General features: G+C 36.1%; 1 protein-coding gene across 12 annotated transcripts in view; it reads right to left on the bottom strand.

Annotated features, from left to right (window-relative positions):
• The window catches only part of PCDH9 (protocadherin 9), a 680,196-nt gene that overhangs the window by 239,679 nt on the left and 420,248 nt on the right, over positions 1-20,269 (bottom strand). For 4 of the 12 annotated variants that reach the window (XM_050331418.1, XM_050331419.1, XM_050331424.1 and 1 more), the window contains one exon: positions 9,055-9,256. The exons of 1 other annotated variant lie outside the window; for it this stretch is intronic. In XM_050331418.1, coding sequence (XP_050187375.1) covers positions 9,055-9,256 — 202 coding nt within the window. Of the gene's footprint in view, positions 1-6,240; positions 8,115-9,054; positions 9,257-20,269 lie in introns of those variants that run through there. 7 more of the 12 variants (XM_050331420.1, XM_050331421.1, XM_050331426.1 and 4 more) reach the window with 3 other exon arrangements.

Raw genomic sequence — 20,269 nt, 5'->3', positions numbered from 1 at the left:
CTTATAACTGCTTTTGGTGTAATCGCTGTCTTATAGCTGCTTTTGGTGTAATTTGAGACAGCTTTTCATTACCCTGCCTGGTATCCCCTAGAAAATAGATTCTGAGGAGCATATGCCAGATGTGTACTGAATACCCTATGGTATCACAAATGGAGCTCCTTTGTTATTTTTAGGCAACTGGAACAGAAATCAGTAACTTGGATTGTACATATTTATGTTTGGTTCCTATACCGTGTATAGTCATACACCAGATACTTTACCGTAAATTTACAAGTTTATAATCCATTTACCTTAGAGAATACAGATTTTTCTTTCCTCTTTCTTCACATTTGTATGTACTCAAGCTATACAAGACAAATTTAATAAACTTCCAGGACTGCAGAAAGGTTGAGATTGGAAGGGAAGTCTGGTAATTCTTTAGTCCAACCTATCTGCTCAAATCAGGGTCAACTAGAATCACATTGAGTTTGATTTTCAAAATACCAAAAAATGGAGACTCCATAATCTCTCTGAGAAACCTAGTACAGAGTTCTATTGTCCTAATAGTAAGAAAATGTGGGTTTTTTCCTTATGTTTAAAGAAAACTTCTCTGTATTACAGTTTGTGCCCAGTGTTGCTTCTTTAATTTGGTATACCACTGAGAAGAGTCTGGTGCTCTCTCTCTAGTCTCCTTCCCCCCATAACATAAGGTATTTGCACACATTAATAAGATCATTCCTAAGCCTTCCCTTCTCTGGGATGAACAGTCGCAGTTTTCTCAGCATCTCCCCATGTAACAGATGCTCTAATACCTTAATAATCTTCGTGGACTTTTGCTGGACTCAATCCATATTTCCATTTCCCTTCCATACTGAAAAAACCAGCACTGGACTTGGCACTTCAAATGTGTCTCACCAGTTTTGAGCAGAGGGAAAGCATCATTTCCATCAGCTTGCTGGCAACACCCTTCCTAATGCAGTTCAGGAGGTTGATTTCTTTTCTTAAAAGGTACCTTCTGACTCATGTCAATGTGCTGTCCACCAGGACTCCCAGTTCTCTAACCACAAAGCTGTTTTCTACTTGTCAGGCCCAAGTGTGTGCTCGTGCAATGGGGTTCTTCCTCCTGCATGGAGTTATTTTTCTCATTGCAACCATCAACAATTCTAATTATACTTAAAAATTGGAACAACTTGAATGCTGAAATTAACAGTGCCATGCTAAATTCAACACCTTTATTCTCACAACTATAATCTTTCTTCTAATCAACTTGTCATTGTGAATAGGGAGTTACACTGCTAAGACTCCATTAGTAAGAGAATGTGAAACATCAGAAAATTAATCATAGTATCAAGGTAAAAAAAGGGTCAAAGCTGGCAATGATAACCTTCATTGAATTTCAGAAAAAGTAACCTCAAAAATATAAAACAAATATTGCTGCCATAGTCACACTATCACACCTTTAAAAGGCACATTGTCTCAAACACAGTTAACTGAGAGAGCACCTAGAGTACTAATATATTTCTAATATATTCCATCATGATTAAAGATATATTTATTCAGTTGTACTTTTTACTTTAATTTCCTATGGAAAGTCTTTAAAGAATAGAAGAATCTGTTGCTGTTCTACTGCTAAAAAGTATGGTAGAACAACATGTTTATGAGGCATGGAAAAGAACCCACTCAGGTCAGAAAAATAACTGATAAAGAGAAAAACTGATTTTAAAAGTCTGCAGTTCGGAAGATATGTTTTTCTTTTTTTCTTATTGTGAATATTTAACTTGAAACTTAAGACTAGCTTTTGATTTCTGTTTTTTGTGTTTTGGGTTTTTTTGTGCTATACAGATATGGGATCCATATTAAAAACAGATAGAAATGTAGCAACATTCAAAATACTACAAAGCCAGTTTATCACAGGTTCAAGAAGACTTGAGCACCGTGTCTGAACTATGGACACCAAACATCCCCTTTATCAAATAAAAGGTCAAAATTTGATTCAGGTGAAGTCAATAAGCAATATAGTACTATTTCCTCTGTCACTGAAGATCATTAAACCAAGGAATCATTCTGAAACATATTCTCTAGACACTAGCAGAAGACACATGCTTTTATATGTTACTGATTAAGACTCCTAACCTGTATTATGCAGGAGGTCATACTAATCAAAACAGTCCCTTGGGCCTCAAAATATCTATGCACTTCTGGAAGTCACAGATTTCATGTTGACAAAGGGTAGTACAGTCACACAGACAAGAGCTAGAAACTTCAGATAAATGCTTTGAAACTGGGAAAATTAAACCAATTTTAATACTCTGGTGCTTTTAAATACTCAACCAAGCTCCTCTGTCACTCCTCCTTCTCAGCAAAACAGAGGAAGAAAATGAGATGAAAAAGTTCATGGGTTGAGATAAGGACAGGGAGGTCACTCACCAGTTAACATCACTGGCAGAACTGACTCAACCTGGGGAAGATTAGTTTAATTTATCAACAATAAAAAATTGAGTAGGAATGTGAGAAACCAGAAAAACAAAACTAAACATGCCCCTCTCTTCCCCTTCGTTCTTCCCAGACTCAAATTCACTCTTTGATACCCTCCTCTTCTGACTCCTACCCAGCTTGCCTCTGCCGCAGCCAGTGAATGGTGTAGAGGGACATGGAGTTGTAGTCAGTCAACAAAACTTTGTATCTGCTGCTTCTTCTTCATGATACTCTTCCCCTTCCAAGGAATACAGTTCTTGATTACTTGCTTCAGTATGGGTCCCTTCCATAGGATACCAGCCTTCAAGAACAGACTACTCCAGAGTGGATTCCCCAGAGGTCACAGTTTTTGCTCCAGCAAGGGCTCTTCTTGGGCTTCCTTTAGGGCACACCTACCTTCTCTGGGGTGGGGTCCTCCATGGGCTGCTGGGGACACAGTGGTCTTCTCCACAAGCTGCGAGGGAATCTCTTTGGTGCCTGAAGTACACTCTCTCCCTCCTTCATCTTTGACCTTAGTGTCTGCAGGTTTGTTTCTCTCACATTTTTCTTACTCCTTCCTCTCAGAAGATGTGCAGCTTTGGGCAGCAGTGGGTCAGGTTTAGAGCCACCAGGAATTGGTTCTGTCTAATATGGGGGCAGCCTCTGGTCTCTTCTCACAGGAGCAATCTCTTCATCCCCCCTCCCCACAACCTTGCCATGTAAACCCATGTAAAACATAATTAAACACCAGTGGAAATAAATCACTGGACTATTTCAAAACAACTGTTTAAGAAAAGTTGTGTGAAATACTAAGCATTGTGCTATGGCAGAGGTTTGACTAGATAATGATAGTGCTTTGACACTTAAAAAAAAAATCTGTGAATCTCTGCAGTAGATCTGGTCTTACAGTTATAAGAAGAAAATCCTTGTGAGAAGAAAATACTTATAGGAGAAAAATAATTCTTAATTTCTTGAATCACTCTTTTGTTTTAACCTGCACCACTGGTAAAAGCATCTGTCCTACATATCAACAGTGATGGCAGTCAAAACCACTAACTTTTGTCTAATGTGCAACCTTCCCCTCCCTTTAATCCTCTAACCCTTCTAAGAGTCCCCTTGCCCCATTTAACCTTTTCATCTCACTGCTGAGGACCTGCAAGTTCTAATCTTGGATGGCAGCAGCAGTTAGAAAGTTCAGACATATTAGGTGTTCCTCTGGAAGAAGTGATGGGACAAGTTCCCTCTCACTGCCCATTCAATGGCTATGGCATCCAGATTTACACTCCAATTGGCTTTGTTGTATGGAGGAAAAGAGAATAGAATAGGAACTGATGTAGCACAGTGGCTTTTCTAAACCAAGACTATTTTAAAATCCTCACTGTAATGAGGCAGCAAGGAGATGTAAAGAGCTAGAAATACTTCCTTCTTATGCCTCTCAGATTTTATTTATATTTTTAAAGAAATAGCTAAGATTGAATTCAGGCTTCAGACTATTTTATAGCTCTTCTGTAGGCTAATTCACCAACTTGACTCCAGTTTTTCTTAATCTGCTTGCCTGTAGATAAATGTGACAGCGTTAGATTCTGTTTAAGGTATGAACTTGTGTTTAATAAAATGGAGGATATGACTCAAAGGTAAGTGTTCCTATTTTAGTCCACATACTCTCATATTATGAAAACACAATAACTACTATGGACCTAAGCATTAACAGAGTAGTATTTCTTTCTACACCTTAGGATGTTCAGCTATAGATTACTCCAGTATTGTCAAATAAGAAACTTTTGAGGCAGCAAAATGAAAGACAGGATTAAGCAGAGGGTATGCTCACAAGGTTAAACCATCATCACCCACTGGGTGTAATGATAGTGACACTGTAAAACCAAAGCTCTTTGCATGAACGGTTTAGCTTCTCCACATGGGACACTATCATATGACCAAGTGTAATACAAGACAGTCTTGCCATGACTCTGAACCTTAATCATAATTAAACCACTGCCACAGAGATATTCCTACTTATTACTGGAATTAGAGTATGATTTAATACCCCTGACATCACTTGACTAAACCATAGTATTAGGTTTAGTAAAAAGTGGGAACTCAGATACTTATCAGGCAAATTTAACCACACAGTTTTTACTATACCAAAAATAAAAAAGCTATCCACAAATATTATTATTGAAAGACAGCATTATAACATAACTTCTAAGAACACGGAACTGCTTTGAAAGTTGTAACTAAGAACATAGGACAGAACATTTAATTTTATTAAATAAAAAGGATGACCTTCAAAACACTGGTTTACAATTTTTCTACAGCTCCCTGTTTTTATAAAGCTATTAGTTTGTGTTATGTAACATATATTGATACTACTTATTAATGTGGTGTAGAAATTAGGCAAGCATTTACTTAACTTCATAAACATGTATCAGAAGACATAAATATTATATTTCTGTCTGGTTTTAAACCAGTGGAATTATTGCACAGATTGATCCATAGTGTATAGTAGTCTTTCTCCCTAGAGCAGTTCTAACACTTCACTAAATATATGCTATTCCTCTTTATCTCTTTGAAGAAAAATGAATCACATCCACAGCTTGCAGCTATCAAAGTTTGATTTATCAAGTATTTTCATGAAAGTGCTTTTTTCCCTTTTTTTACACTAGGAGGCACATTTTTCCTTCATACAATTCTATTGCACAGCTTTGCCACATGAAACCCTTAGATATGTTAACAATTCCAGCCTAAATTTAAGTCCCTGAAAAACCTTTACTAAACCACAGTGAAAGAAGAATTCTTCACTAATAGGCTGCGTTGTTTGTTCACACCGATGAGAAACACAGTTGTGTAATGAAAAATAGCTTTCTGCACCTGACCGCTGGCAAACAAAAACATACTTTTCTTTTGAGTGATTACTGAAGAAATAATTCACTTCAAAATACATCAGAGAGCTCTACAGTTTTAATGGAACTGATACTAAAGATGTTTGTGTTAAAAGTGCACTTGCTGATATGCACATTTAAAACTATTAAAAACCAAGAATTTTGGTAATAAGAGATGCTATAAAGTAGTGAAACTAAATACTATTTTACAGAGACCTTTTTCTTTTTTTCTTTTTTTTCAGATCTTAAAGGAACTGGAATGTTTTCTGCATTCTTATCTGATATACTAAAAGGTAATGAACTTGACTCAGATGACAGACCTTTGGAATATCTTCTTTTACTTTTTATAGGAATCAAGTGTATCAAGCTGCAAATGAGACAAAAATGAACTATAAGGAAGATTCAATTGACAGGTTATCATACTCCTCTATCAATAAATACTGATCAATTAACAACAGTGAAATGGACAGCATATCTAAGAAAAATAAATGAAACCCTCAAGTTAAAATAAAAGACTCTAAATGAAGAAGACAGGTTTGAGTAATGCAAACCAAACTTGAGCTTACATATCATTATAAAGGACTTAGTATTTCTGTCTTGGTGCTTTTTCCTTATAACCACGGTGACAGTGTGTGGCTGACAGTGTTAGTATTTGCCTTCTTTCTTCATTTCAGTTTCCCCTGGTGTGAGAGACTTCTGTTTTCAGGTTAGCTAGATGAATGTACTCTCACTGTGTATGTTTATTTCATTAAATCGTGTAATCGTACTTTTTGTGTCTCTGTAGAAGCTAATGACTGGAAGCAAATATAACAATAAGGTTTCTCATATCTTTGTTTAGCAAGTTAGCAAGACTTTTAGCTCATTTCCCCCCATACATTTCAGGTTTTGAAGACCTGGGCCCTGATCTATTAAAATAGCAACATATTAATACTGAGAAACAATGGTTGTACTTTTATTCATGTAAATTCACAGTGTACAATAAACCCACACAATTCACTGAGCATTAAAGCCATTAACCAAAATTGCTCTCAGCATGAGACAAGGACTTTACTATCAAGATTAACATCACATTCTCATGAGCTGAAGCAAACTTTTACCTAGAATTAACTTTCATAGAAATACAGTGGAACAAATCTGTATTTTTTGTGTAGAGGTCATTAGCAATCATTCCCATAATCACTGTTCTCTCTCTCTTCAGTTGAAGCATTTAAAATAGAAATAAAGTATTGTTCTGCAACACTTATCATCCAAAATTGGTAGCAGTACATGTACATGGTAATACTATGCCTCTTCACTATGATTTTTTCCTTACTTTATAGTTGTATCTTTTACCTTAGAGCAACCCAAGTATTTTCATAAACAGCAATTCCTTAAACAGCCACTGAAAGGAAACTACCTCTACAGTTAAATACAACTACTGAACATTTCACTGCAATAAAACTAGAAATTCAGCTTAGAAGTATCAAAGAATACAATGTTCAAATTATATTACACCAGTTATTTTAACTATGAACTCATGTAAATACCCACAAAGTAACTTTGCCCAACACCAGACAGCATTTCTCTCTTCTGAAAATTGCCACAGGATCTTCAATAACCATAAACTGCTTTAAACTCCATTTCACATCTCATCCAAAAACTTGTGCATCCAGTAGCAAAATAACTTTTGACACAATGCCTAGGCAACAGCTTGATACTGAATAGCATATAAAAGTCAAATCCATCTAATGAGCACCATCACTCCCATCCTGGCCTGGGTTTTCCTAGGATGATTTCTGTCACAGTAATGACCATATCATTCCCTTCTTAGTTTGTGAGATTTGCTGATATGGAATGTACTATTTCAATGTCTGATAATAGGCAAAAATTCTATGCTTTAATACTTCAGTAATCATCACTACAGCTTGATGGTTAGATCTTCATAACTTTGATACGAATTTAGCATCCCTAGGGCTAAACCAGGTGTAACCACAGACATACTAAAACTTTTCATATAGCTTTTAAGAACACTTATTCTGATTAATCATCTATTAGCATCCATATTAGGCATGAAAAGTTGATCATGATTAATATACTATGTTTGCACAATGTGCTTAACAAAAATTTCCCAAACCACCTTTTTAATAACTTGCTATGAAGTTTACTAAGTCCTTTTTTCCTAACTCTCCTGGAGGATTTTTATGCCACATTTTGAAGAGATGTGCAATTCAGAGTCGGTGAAGCTAATGTGACAGTGGCAACATGAAATGCTGCCTGAAAACTCCTCTCTGATCTTGTTAAATCTTTCACAAGTCTCATACATGGTCAGAGAATTAACTGGATAATTCCACTTAAGCTCTTCACTTGCTTAAGCAGACATACATTCTTGCTCCAGAGTCAATCCATTCATAGTTGCTATTCTTTTATCATTCTTTGTATTTCTACAGATCAAGGGTTTGAGATCACAGTTCCAACAACATTTCTGTTTTGGTAAAGAAAATAAAATGCAGGTGTCATATCCAGGAAGAAAAGAAAAGGATAATAGGGGAAAATAAACCAGAATGCAATTCTCAGACAGTAAAGCATTTCAAAATGTTTCTTGCAGGTTTCATCCAACACAACCTCTTGGTCTTCCCATAAAAATATGAGAAAAATATTTCCAAAGTCAATATTCCACGGGTCATGTTCTCATCTGCCATGATGTAAATGTCATAATTCAGATCCAGCTCTGCCCAAATGAGAAGATGGACCTTAATATTGTTCATCAGATCCCAAGGACACCTTCTTTCCTGGTTTGTACAGGCCCAGTGACAACTTAATCATCTATACAAAAGGGAGAAATGCCAAAGACAGAAACTAGTTCTTATTTCTATACTCCTGGGATGGAAGAGAACTCAAGTTCAATTACCTTCCAAGAGCACAGATAAGACTTTTAACCTGTATGTCCACATTCTAGACAGAGAACAAGAGGCTTAAGGGCAGTACCGCTGCCCCCTCCCTGTTTTCAGTATGTCCAAGTCTCCACATTCCACATTCCAATGTCAAAATACTAGTCACAGTATTGGTTAAGACATTGTTTCACTTTTAAGTGTTGACTGTCAGAAAAACAAAGCAATAATGAAAACGTATTATAGAGAAGGAAAGAATAAAGGTAGGAATTCCCAAATTAGGCAAACTGCACATCCTTAATATTTGTACAGAAACACATATCTGACAGTTCCAAAAAACAGAACATCATGCCATTCCAACCTAACAAAGAAACCCTGAGATTCTTGCTATTAGAAGGGGTAATTGTGTGTTACAGAAATGTGGATTCTTTAAACTTTTCAGTCCTTCACTGATTTACTATTTCCTATGTTAGTCTAAAAGACAGTGCAACCTCCATGTCCTTGCTCTTTAAATTGATATTTAGAATTACTTTCCTAAAACAAAGTAGAAAGTTAAATAGCAACAACACTACAAACATGAAGAAAAACCTGCTACCTTGTAGGACATCCTTCTCCCGAGCTGTTCTTACTTACTGTACAATTGCTATGAAGTTGTTTATTCCACTGGGTGTATTTTTGGTTCCACAGTTAAATTGCAACATGAGGCACTTCAGGCAAACTACATTATTTCCAAATAATCCTTATGAGATAACATGACCAAATATTCATGCACATGCTTAAAAACATCTCTACCATTGCAAAGCTCAAAGATTTAAAAAGAATGTAACTAAGTTAGCAAAGCAACTCAGATAAGCAGAGCAGTGATGGTGACTCACCCGAGTTGGGGTCAGAATTGCCATCAGCTTCAGTCCTCTTGTCCGGTGAAGCCTGGTCGTAGAATTCGTCCTGCGGCTGAACCAGAGGGAGAGGGTGTGAGATCAGGGTTCCACCACCCACTGGCTCGTGGTCTCCCAGACCACTGTCACTGCAGCTTTCCTGGGAGCCATCAGGGAGGTGAAATGTAACACGGCGCTGGGACTACAAAGAAGAGCACAGGACACACTGATTAGTGCTCTTCTTTTCTGTTATCCTGACCAATTTTTTTTTTTAAACTTTTGACATACAAATAGATCCCTGGTAATGTTTATGAGGCAATTACTATTATCACAGTTGCTTATTGTTTGTTTGTGGGTTTTTTTTCGTTTGGCTTGCTTTTGGATTGGGAGATGGTAGATGGCAGACCCAAATTTCAAAGGTCTATAAATGCTCATCAGTGAAGTATGCTACTCATAAGAAATTGATCAGTAGAAAATTAGGTATATTTCTCATAATTTTAAAAACATGATCTATAAAAAAAATCTGAGAAGCAAAAACCGCTGCAAACTATGTTATGAAAAAAAATTACATCTGAAAATGTAATAAGTATATATTTCTGATGTTCAAATCTGTTCTAACTGGAAAAGAAGAAGTCCACTAAACTAAACAAACACTTAAAAATAGTTGTTATGTTTCAGGAATAGTAGCATATATAAATACCTATCTATAAGGATATTTATCTGATACCAGTTATCTACCTAAAATGGATAATTAGGATTGATAATGTATCCGTGTAGTCACAGTGGTCAGCAAAGACTCACAGGATGCAATAACAGAATAAACAATTATCACTTCAGTAAGAGAAATAAAAATAAACAGCATATACTTCATTCAAAAGAACACAGTGATTGAGAGGCAGAATTACACATTTTCCTGAACTTAAAGAAAACAAACAACCTGCAGTCATCTCCAAAGAAAAAAAAGTCCTGCAGTGTACACTTAGATTAGTTAACCACTATTGATTTTGAGCCTCTGTCATCTGGAGAAATAATCTGACTTTTTGAATTGTGGCCACAAAGTGATACAGGGATTCCCCAAGAGCTTCAGAGCTGAAAGCACCGCTGCAAATTGTTTAGCAGCCGTGACTGTTGGATTCATGAAAGGAATATTACAGGTCTTCATGGATCAAAACACTGCATCTTTGAAGGATTGGAAACAACTAGTTCAAGAATATCTCAAGAGAGTGGCTAAATTAAGTTAAGCACATCTTCCCACAAAAATGAGTTTCAGCAGCTTCAGTGGTCTGTTTAGCTTGATTGATTTAGGATAAAGGAGAGATTCAAAAAGTTTATCTTAAGCTGAATAACTATTTAGTTTAGTGGTTACTTCTTATCAATATTAGTAATCTGAAACTTTTAGGTTATATCTAGGCTAATGATTCAAGATTTCTACAGAGCCAGAAGAGAAAGGAACTTCAGGAAGATACTACAACAGGTATCTTCCACTAGTTAACAATTTTTAAAGTAGTTAAAATCAGGTGCCTTGTATCCATCCTGAAAAAGCACCAGGCTCCAACTCCCCTGGGTTTTTTTCCTCTTTTTAAATTTTTCTTTTAATGAGAAAAACCTCAAGTTAATAGTACTAACTGTATGTTTGCTTATTAAAAACTATTTGTTAATGGTAATTACTACTATTTTATATGATGATCAATATCATCTACTAGGTTTCTTTTTATTCATCTCCCTTGGGTGGACATAGATGATTAACTCAACTTTGGATTACTGTGTTATTCAGTATAGAAATAAGTGTAATACTATTTGCTCTTGGCTGTGATTTTATAATTAGTATTCGGCTTTTAAGTTCCTTTTCTAGCTTTAGGATTAGAATCCAGATGCAGCAAACCAAATAGATCCTCTGAGTCATTGGGCTGTATTCATTTACATGAACAGAGAACCTAACTCTATATGTCACTAAAACAACTTCTACCTCACACTTTGTTACTTTTTCTTACAACTTTTTCTTCTGGAACTACCACCTTGAACAATCTTTTTAATCATTAGCATGTTCTTTCCCTTCAATATGAGCAAAAAGGAAATGTAGCTAACTGCACAACTTAAAATCTTCTCTTCCTGCATTTATTTTCAGAAACATAAATTTCGAGATCTTTTTCCAAACTAAGAATTTATGTTGCTAGTAAAATCAGTAAGATGCTCACTGTGGTGGGACATCTCTCCCTCTGTGCCCCAGGTTACACTATGATCTGAGGAAAGGAGATTACCTTCATTTGCTCTTAAACCTAAAAGACTCTATGAGAAAATCTGAATGACCGAGAAAATAAAACCCTAAAATAAGGGAGGTGAGAAAGTCATTTTTAGGTTTTGCAAAATAATTAAACCCCTGTAATTAATTAACTGCCTAAATAAACAGAAAAATACATAACTACAAAAATGTCCTGTTTCATGAGTTATGAAATAACATAAGTTATGTAGTAAAAATACTGATCTTGAGTAACAAAAACTCCTCATACTAAATGAAATCTGTTCTGAATCTATACTGACAGACAGGAACCAGTCAGCCAGTAAATTGACACAGGCCTGACACCAATACTGGTAACTTCTTAGCTTATAGTGCTATAAATTTTTAAATCCATACTTTAAATGTTAAAAAAAATCATATTGTCTTGGCTTTCTGAGCACCCATCAAGGACTTCACAAATCATTATAAAGGATTATAAAAAAAATCTAAAGGTCATGTAAATAGTGATCCAGTTCCAGAGATGATGGACAGACAACATGCAGTCTGTCAAGAAACTTTAGATTGTTGTGCCATCAAAACAGTGAGGGGAACAACCCTCCTACAAAAGGAGACTCAAAGCAAAAGCTTAAGCTTAGGCATATCATATAAATCGCAAGGAAAGACTGTCACTCCAAGTACTGAGTGCTTATGACAGAGTGATGTGATATGAGGCCACTGCCTCCACTGCCCAGTCCAGAACCCTCCTGCCTGGCTGCTGGAGCCCAGCCTGAGGTCTCTGCCCAGGCTGAGAGATGCATCTGCCACTGTCTCCTTTGCACTAGCAATGCTGCTGCAGTAGCCAAACTAAGCATGTATCCCAGCCACACACATGGACACTGATTTGGCCACAGCTGTGGCTACACAGATGGCCTCAGATGAGGTGTTGCTCCCAGCAGTCCCCACATTCAGGATTCACACCAGGCACAGGCACAGGCAGACAGGTTCCCTTCTTTTCTCAGGCTGGCAGAGGCAGAAGGTGCAACACACGTACTAAACTGCACAGGTTCACAAACACACACACCTTTATGGTTTACCTGAGCACTGGCACGGCCCTTTTGCTTGCCCAACACCCCTGCCAGATCCCAGCCTCCCTTACACATTCCACAGGTCACCAGCTCACCAGCTGATGTCCCTGGGTGCTCACCACACACATGCAGAACTCACATACTTATCCCACCAGCAGGCTGTACTTGTGGGTCCCCCGCAAATATCAGCACAGCCCTTCTGCCTGCCTTATACCCCTGACCAGGCATGGGACCTTCTACTCCCTGGCTGGTCCAGCTTGGAATTTGCCAGTGAATCCACATGCACACCCTGTGCACATTTGGTATGGGCAAGGTACAAGCGGTGATGCACAGTCCAGATCCAGCATCGAGCCCCTCACTGAGGGTACACTGACATTCTAGTCTCCACAACAGTAGAGACAGGGCCTCTACTTTCAGAAGAAAATCCTACAGCATACTTAGACTGTGTTTGTGTTTATCTACTCCCTTGTGCAACCAAACACAGCTTTGAATTCTTTTTACCTAAAGACAGAATCAAGTTATTTTGAGTAATGTGGTTTATAGTCAGTACAACACTGAGACTAATGATAACAACTTCAATTATGCTACAACATATGCAGGATTATATACACCATGAGGTAAGGTTATGGTTCAGGTCCCAACACTTGGCCAAAATTCAAATCTAAATATCTGTGATATATTCAATCATGAACAAATATTTTTTTGGGGGGGGAAATATGGATTTTCTTCAGGTTCTGAAAAACATCTAGTCCTTATTTTTATCAGCGAATATCACATCATTGTTATGTTAAACCCAGAACTGAAAGGAGAATTCAGTCAAAGCAATACAATTTTAACCTGTGTCAAACTAATTTTAATATATCATTCAGAACAATTTGACTCAATGGGTTTTTGAACCTGGGCTGAGTTTAAAATTCAGGAAAACAATTAGTACCAGTTACATGGAATCATTCTTCTTTTAATCACTTATTGCAGCAGATTCTATAAAGCTCATCTAAGTGAGGCATGGCTTCACTCCCACAAGAGATACAGAGAAGAATTAACTCTATCTCAGATGGTGATAAAGGACAGCAAACTCTCATATTAAAAATAGGACAGTTCAAGTATTATTCAGAACATTTTGTTTTTTTCATGTTTTTGGACCAGGTGGTCAACCAGTCAATACTTTTTTTACGCAGAACAACCAAAATTATATCAAATCAAAGGCACACAAAGCTGCTCTTGCTGCTTCTTTCCTGCAACAGCAAAGCCACATATGTACCTAGCACTTTGTAACAATTGTAATTTGTGGAATTACTGAATATAAATTATAGCTGTGATACTTGAAAATGCCAATAAAAATAGCAACAAAAAACACTCGTGTGGAGATGAGTAATGGATGGCAGAGGTTGGGGATATTCTAACCTTACGGATCAAGTACAGAAAAGTAGAAGCTGTGCTTGACATAGCATATTGCATTTTTCTTCATTGCAATACTTTATTTGGAGACACTGAAAATATTTAAAAATATATTTGTGTTGAAGCTTATATATGCTCTTTATATACTCTTCTGTTCTATTTTTCACCCTTTCTTGGCATGAGGAATTCAATGATGACAAGTGACAGGGAAGGTAATAAAGGGCACAAACTAACACAGGAGGTTCTGAACATCAGGAAGCATTTTCCTGACATTTTTTAACTGACTGAGCACTGGCACAAGTGGTCTAGATAGGCTGTGTGGTCTCCCTCCTTGGGTATATTCAAAAGCCATCTGGACATAGTCCTGGACAAACAGCTATAATTATCCCTGCTTTATCAGGGGGTTGGACTAGAAGGCCTCCAAACGTCCTCTCCAACCTCAGCCATTATTTGATTCTGTGATTCTGTCAATTCTAACTGAAAATAAAAGAAAACCTGGACATACTTGGGGCAGTTTCATATTTTTTCCAGAGCAGACAACATGACTCTGTACTGAAGTACTTTATTTTCTACAATCTTAGCTGTATGAAATGTTTTCTGAAACCACAATTTTTAATTTAATTCCATAGAAATCCTGAAATCTTTACCTAAGCAAGTGAATTGGTAGGAATTATACCTCAGCATTGATTTCTAGAAAAGGTGGGCCAATATTAGTGAGGTTTGGACACTGTTATGAGACTAAGCTTTTTTGCTACTGTCCTATTTTCCCAGACACCCTTATACATAGTCAGAAAGTGGGCTGCAAATAGTGTAAGGTATTTTGTGGATCTGAGTGTTAAAAGCCTGAAGTACAGGAAAGATCATGTCATGTGATATCGAGTGTTTGAAATGTCCTGTGGTAGGTGAGTTACAAGCTGTGTTGGAAGCAGAACTTTAATGTAGGAAGTATAAGCACTAGGTTTCAAAATTCTTTAGTTATTTCCTTTGTACAGTAGCTTCTAAAAAGCATTTTACTTCCAATTATGTGCTTGAATCAAACAGCAAGTTACAGAAATCAGCATTAAGAGGAGCTTTTGCTCTTTTTTTATTCCAAAACCCAAGCTTTCAAGCTTTGTACTACTATTGTATTGTTTTTGCTAATCAGGGATCCCAGAAATAATTATACTATTGTTCCATTGCTGAATGTCTCACAGGGACAAATTTGGCTACAGATCCTATCCATTGTTATAAACCACGCTGTAATTAAAAAAACATTTCTACACTGGGTAGTTGCAAATAGAACCTGCTGAATTTTAACAAGCTCAGCTGCCTTTTGAGTTTACAAATCAGGTACTTTAAACAAAATGCCCTCTTCTCCACTCAGAACCATTGTAAGTTAAAAGCCTTGATTTCTGTCCTTGATTTTCCAGACTGGCAGAAGTCTAAACATCTAAAACATCCATTTCACAGCAAGTCAAATTAAGCTTTATGGAATGGGATGTAGGTTTGCATATCAGAATACATATTCAAGCAGGACATGTCTTTAGTTGTCATTGAGACATTTGAATTCAGATATGGAGATTTTACATCAACAAAAACTGTTTACCATTCCCTTCTGAACTACTATGCTACATTTTGTGTTAAAAGGACAAAGGAATATTGTGAAGGAAAAACAACTTCAAAGAAAACATTTTGGGAATATTTTCTTTATGGAAAGATTGTTGATATGGAGGCTTAAAAGAGAAACTTGAAAAAAACAATTTATCTTTTGGAAAAATACCAAAAGAATCTATAGTGACGTCATATTATATATGTCATATATTATGTCATCTAAGATGACATAATGTACTGAAACCCCACTAATGAATAAAGAAGTCAGAGGAGAAACATACTAAAATAAAATCAAGTGTAAACAGTAGACAAATACCCTAAAAAGCCCATAATGTATTAAATGTTGATTATGAACATGTTTGAGAACATGTTTAAGAAATGTTGTAAAGACACAAGAAAAATCTATGCTTCATTCCAAATGCCTCTGTGGAAAATGTCTGTTTGATCAAATTTATTCCTTCCAGGATCAAAGCAGAGATTCCTGGTTCATGTACAAAAACATGAATTAAAATTTTTGTACAAGGTCAAGACTGTAAATAGAGGTCAAGTCACAAAAACAGATTAATAACAGTTTCAGAGGAGAAGAAAGGAGAGCCACGGCACACCACCAAGCTTTAAAATAAAGTTTTAGCAAGCTATAGTTTAATCCCTTCTTTTCTCATAAATACTTTTTCTCTTTAATTCTGACACTGCAAGCACAAGCAGTGCACTTTTTTAATGTGGCAAGAATGTGATCTGGGATAAGGAGATTCCTTTTAAACTAAAATACAATGGAAACTTAGACAAAACATATCTATGTTTGTATTTGCTGCACTGAATGAACTGGTAAGGTCTTTGAATTAACATATGGTAGTTGTAATAATTTGTTTTATAATTGGTTTGTTATATGATTTTGCATTTCTGTTTGCATGGTGAAAGGCCCCTAAAATCTACAATCTACATGTTATTCTCCAAATTGGAAAGACAAATCAAAATACAGTTCTGGACTCTGACCTTCTTTGAAAGTTTTAGAGTGTCTCACAGGAAGGCCACAAAGCACCTCAAACATGGCTTTGTGTAACTCAGTTCACTGAAATACACCTTCTTCTTTCATGTTTCACTGAAGCTCACAAAAGAATATAAATCTGAGATAAAATCATTTTACTTTCTTAGCCAAAGCCGCTTTTGTGTTCTCCCTGATAATCTTGGCTCAACTTTGTGTTATGTACAAATTGTGCAGTAGATTCCTGCAATTTGCTAAGACAAATAGGTTTGGTGGTTTGTTTTTTTTCTTTGCTACATCTAAACCAAACTTCCTCATGCAGTCCTCACAGGAGTCCTTATTCAAGGATCCTGCTTGCATCACAGGATAATCCATTCTCCAAACACATCTTCATATCTTACCCACAGAACCAAGATAATGAAGATAGATTAAGTTTGTGACCAACCTCTCAAGCTAAAATAAGACCGAAAGAAGAAAAAGCAATTCATATGGAATCTTCATGCTACTTCCTCATACCATGCTATCATATAAATAGCTGGAGTGGCTAGGTATTTACTTTTTTCTTCCCCCTAAGGTAATAATTTTGGTATTGATTTCAGAATGTAAATTGTTGTTATACTAGGCAAAAATTTGATTTCTTCTGCTCAATTTCTCAGTACCAAAATTTCATAGAAGTCTGTAAATTACACTGCAATATATTAAAAGAAAGCATAAACATAGTCACCTATTGTATCACTGTTGCTACCTAGGCTGCAGAGAACTGGCCTTTTCATAAGGGTGAAAAATATTATCAGTTACAGTCTACCAACTGACTGGGAAGGAAATGACAGCTTGATGGTCCCAAGGACATTTGAATGTGGAGAACAAACAGCCTCCCTAGTCGGGGACTTGTTTCAGTTTTGCAGAGACAGTTTTGCAGTGAAATCTTGTGGTTTCAGTCATCTTTTGAAGAAATATCACATTCTTCCTGTGTTTACACTGCGATGTTCCTTCATTTTATTTCATGAAACTATAGTCTTTACACCAAAAATTCATTCTGTGTTTTGTAGGAGTTTTTTTTTCCAATTGGACACTCAAAAGACCGATAAACCTTTAACTAAAGACACTAAATACAGTACTATCATATGTTTTATATTGTTTTGCCTTCCTAATATCCACTTAGAAGGCAATTACTCCTTTTCTTAATAAGCATTGTTATCTACCTACAAATATCTTGACTGAAGGCAAATTTGACCTAACAGGAAAGATAAGTTCTACAGTTTAATCTAGTCCAAATCAGAGTATTACCTTGTTCAACTTAGGTGTCTGGTAAAACACTAATAAATTTTCAACATTTTAAATCTTAGCCCCCATTCTTCTGATTAATTGTCTGAGATTCATAAAATCAGTTCTAAGACTATAATTATGCAAATTCATATCTCAGATGCATGGAAAAACAAGTGGGGAGAAAAGATGGAAACTGCTGTACACAATACAACATAAAAGAAAATAGCCAGTTGTATTACCAGTAGACAACTAAGCTAGTGTTCAGATACATTATTCACTCAAATGGCTAGATGTCAGTAAACCATGTTAGATGGATATATTTTTTACATGTTTCTTACCAGAAACTCTGTGGGAAAAAAAATGAGAAAGGATTCACTAAAAAGTTGAACAACTTTGTATATACCTAATAAAAATTAGTGTTGTAATTTGGATAGTTTTCTAAACAGATCTGTGGTTAATGGAGAAAGAGAGGCAGCTGTAATGAACATTCAAGCCATCCTAAAAATATTTGATTGTAAAATAACAGTAAAATACCTTTTTGACATTCTCATACTCGATCATTTACCATAGACGGCAAGGTAAACTTGGGCACAGTAGAAGACCTAAGACAGAATAATTCCTTTGACAGCTCTGTTGTTATAACCCTTGACAGCAGAGAGACATGAAGTTCAGAGTTTTCAAATTTAAATGCCCCGACTTAACCTAACTAGATCATGCATTATGTTCATAACTATTTAGGCACCTGACTTTAGATATTCAACACTTGAAATTTTAGTTATGTTTAAGAAAAATATTTAAGGTACAAGAACCTGAAGGAACAGATCTCACTGACGAAAAGATCCTAGACTAACTTACATATAAACATTTTAGAACTGTATTTTCTGTGATCTTTAGTAATTTAAAGACTTCAGTGATCTTCAGTTTATTTGTTTATTTTGATTTTGGTGATGAGCTACTCCTAGCAAGACAGATAATGCACATTACAAGTGCACTCAATTGAAGAAGTGTTTCAGAAGTGCTGTACCAATTACAACAATAACCAGGATAACTTCTCCACACTCGGAGAAGTTTTACATTAGTAAAAGCATGTGTTGATCAATAATGCATATGAAATACTAAAATGTAGAAACAGCTGTTGCTGAAAATTAACAAGTTAAATTATAATAATATATTTACCCTGATTTACATTCTGTAAAACTCATCCAGCTTCAGTAATGTGAACAGGGTAATAAAGTTTCTGGGACTTTCTTTTAACTATAAATTACATTTTCAAATGTGAGAAGAAACTATAGAGAATGTTTCCCATCTGAGGACTGGACATTATCTGGAGGCTGCTTATAAAAAGAACCCTACTACTGTCATATATGAAAATATCGACTGCTATATTTGCATTTTAATTTATGATGTTAACATAAATTAGGTCTATAGTATTTAACGAGTTACATCAACTAAGGTTTATTAATTATATTGAGCAAACTGATACATGTGGTATCATGTCAATAATCATTACTAATACTGCACCTTATTATTGAGGCTGCATATTACTGTGTTTCAGAAGCGCTGTGTATTTATGCTTTCATCATTGTCAGTGACTGCAGCAGATATGCAGGGTTCTGCAGTACAAAGAAGCAGGAAACTTTCCAGTGATCTTCAGGAAAAAGAAAGATGTGATAAAAACGCCTTTAGAATTCTGTTCCATTAGCATTCTTTAGTACTGCATATAACCTTGGAAATCAAGCAGGCCATGGATCTTGTGTACAGGCAGCAATCTTTTGCCTGGGGCAATGCAGCCCTTGCTCTATATTAGAACTAATTTGATTGCTTTGGGTTTAATTATGTATATAAAAGGAAGAAAAACATACTTCAATATCCTCAGATTTAGCAGCAAATGGCCAGCTGTCCACTAAGAAGTCTTATATCAGAGAGCAGTCAGATTAACACTATTTTAAATAGAAAAAAAAAAAAATCTGAAGGTCTTTAAATGATCACATTCTAAAGTAACCAGAGCTCAAAGTGACATCATGATGGCAATCTTCACTTTTATTTGAGTTTGCAGAAATGCAATTAAGAAGGTCATGTTGATCATCAAGGATTAATAAATGCAGGAAAAAAAACCAGAATTCTCATAAAGCTTCTAAGGATATCTTGTATTAGCATGGAGGAAGGAGGAGGGCAAGGAAGAAGGCTCTCAATGTAAGGATGCTGTTGGAGAATAGTACAACAGGACATTGCTTCCTGAACTAGTAGTAGTGCGTGTAACAGGTATCTATCACTGACAGCTCACTAGATTAAAACTAATTCTGAGTCAGTAGTCATGTCTTCTCCTACAAGCACAGAAAGCAGAAGCAGCAGCAGCATTGCCCTTTGAGGATAAGACCTTTTACATGCCATAATTCTAGAAAGCAGATGTACATCTATCAACACAATGGACACTACAGCTGTCACATTAGATAAATAGATCCACATTGGAAAAGCTGAAAGTGGACATGAGTGTCAAGGATAATATGGTTAAGCTAGTGCATCCTGGGAAAGATGCAATTTCTAGAATATTTTAATTTTGAAACTAATGTTATTATCCCAATTGACTGCACACCCTATAAGTTAATTAAAACACCTCTGTTAAATTATATCTGCATCTCTAATAGGAAAAGAACTAGAGTATTTGCACCATAAACCCCT

Source organism: Myiozetetes cayanensis, unplaced genomic scaffold (assembly GCF_022539395.1).
Source record: "Myiozetetes cayanensis isolate MyiCay16 unplaced genomic scaffold, myiCay2020 scf5-8, whole genome shotgun sequence".
NCBI lineage: Eukaryota > Metazoa > Chordata > Aves > Passeriformes > Tyrannidae > Myiozetetes > Myiozetetes cayanensis.
This window is presented reverse-complemented; position numbering and strand designations above follow the sequence as displayed.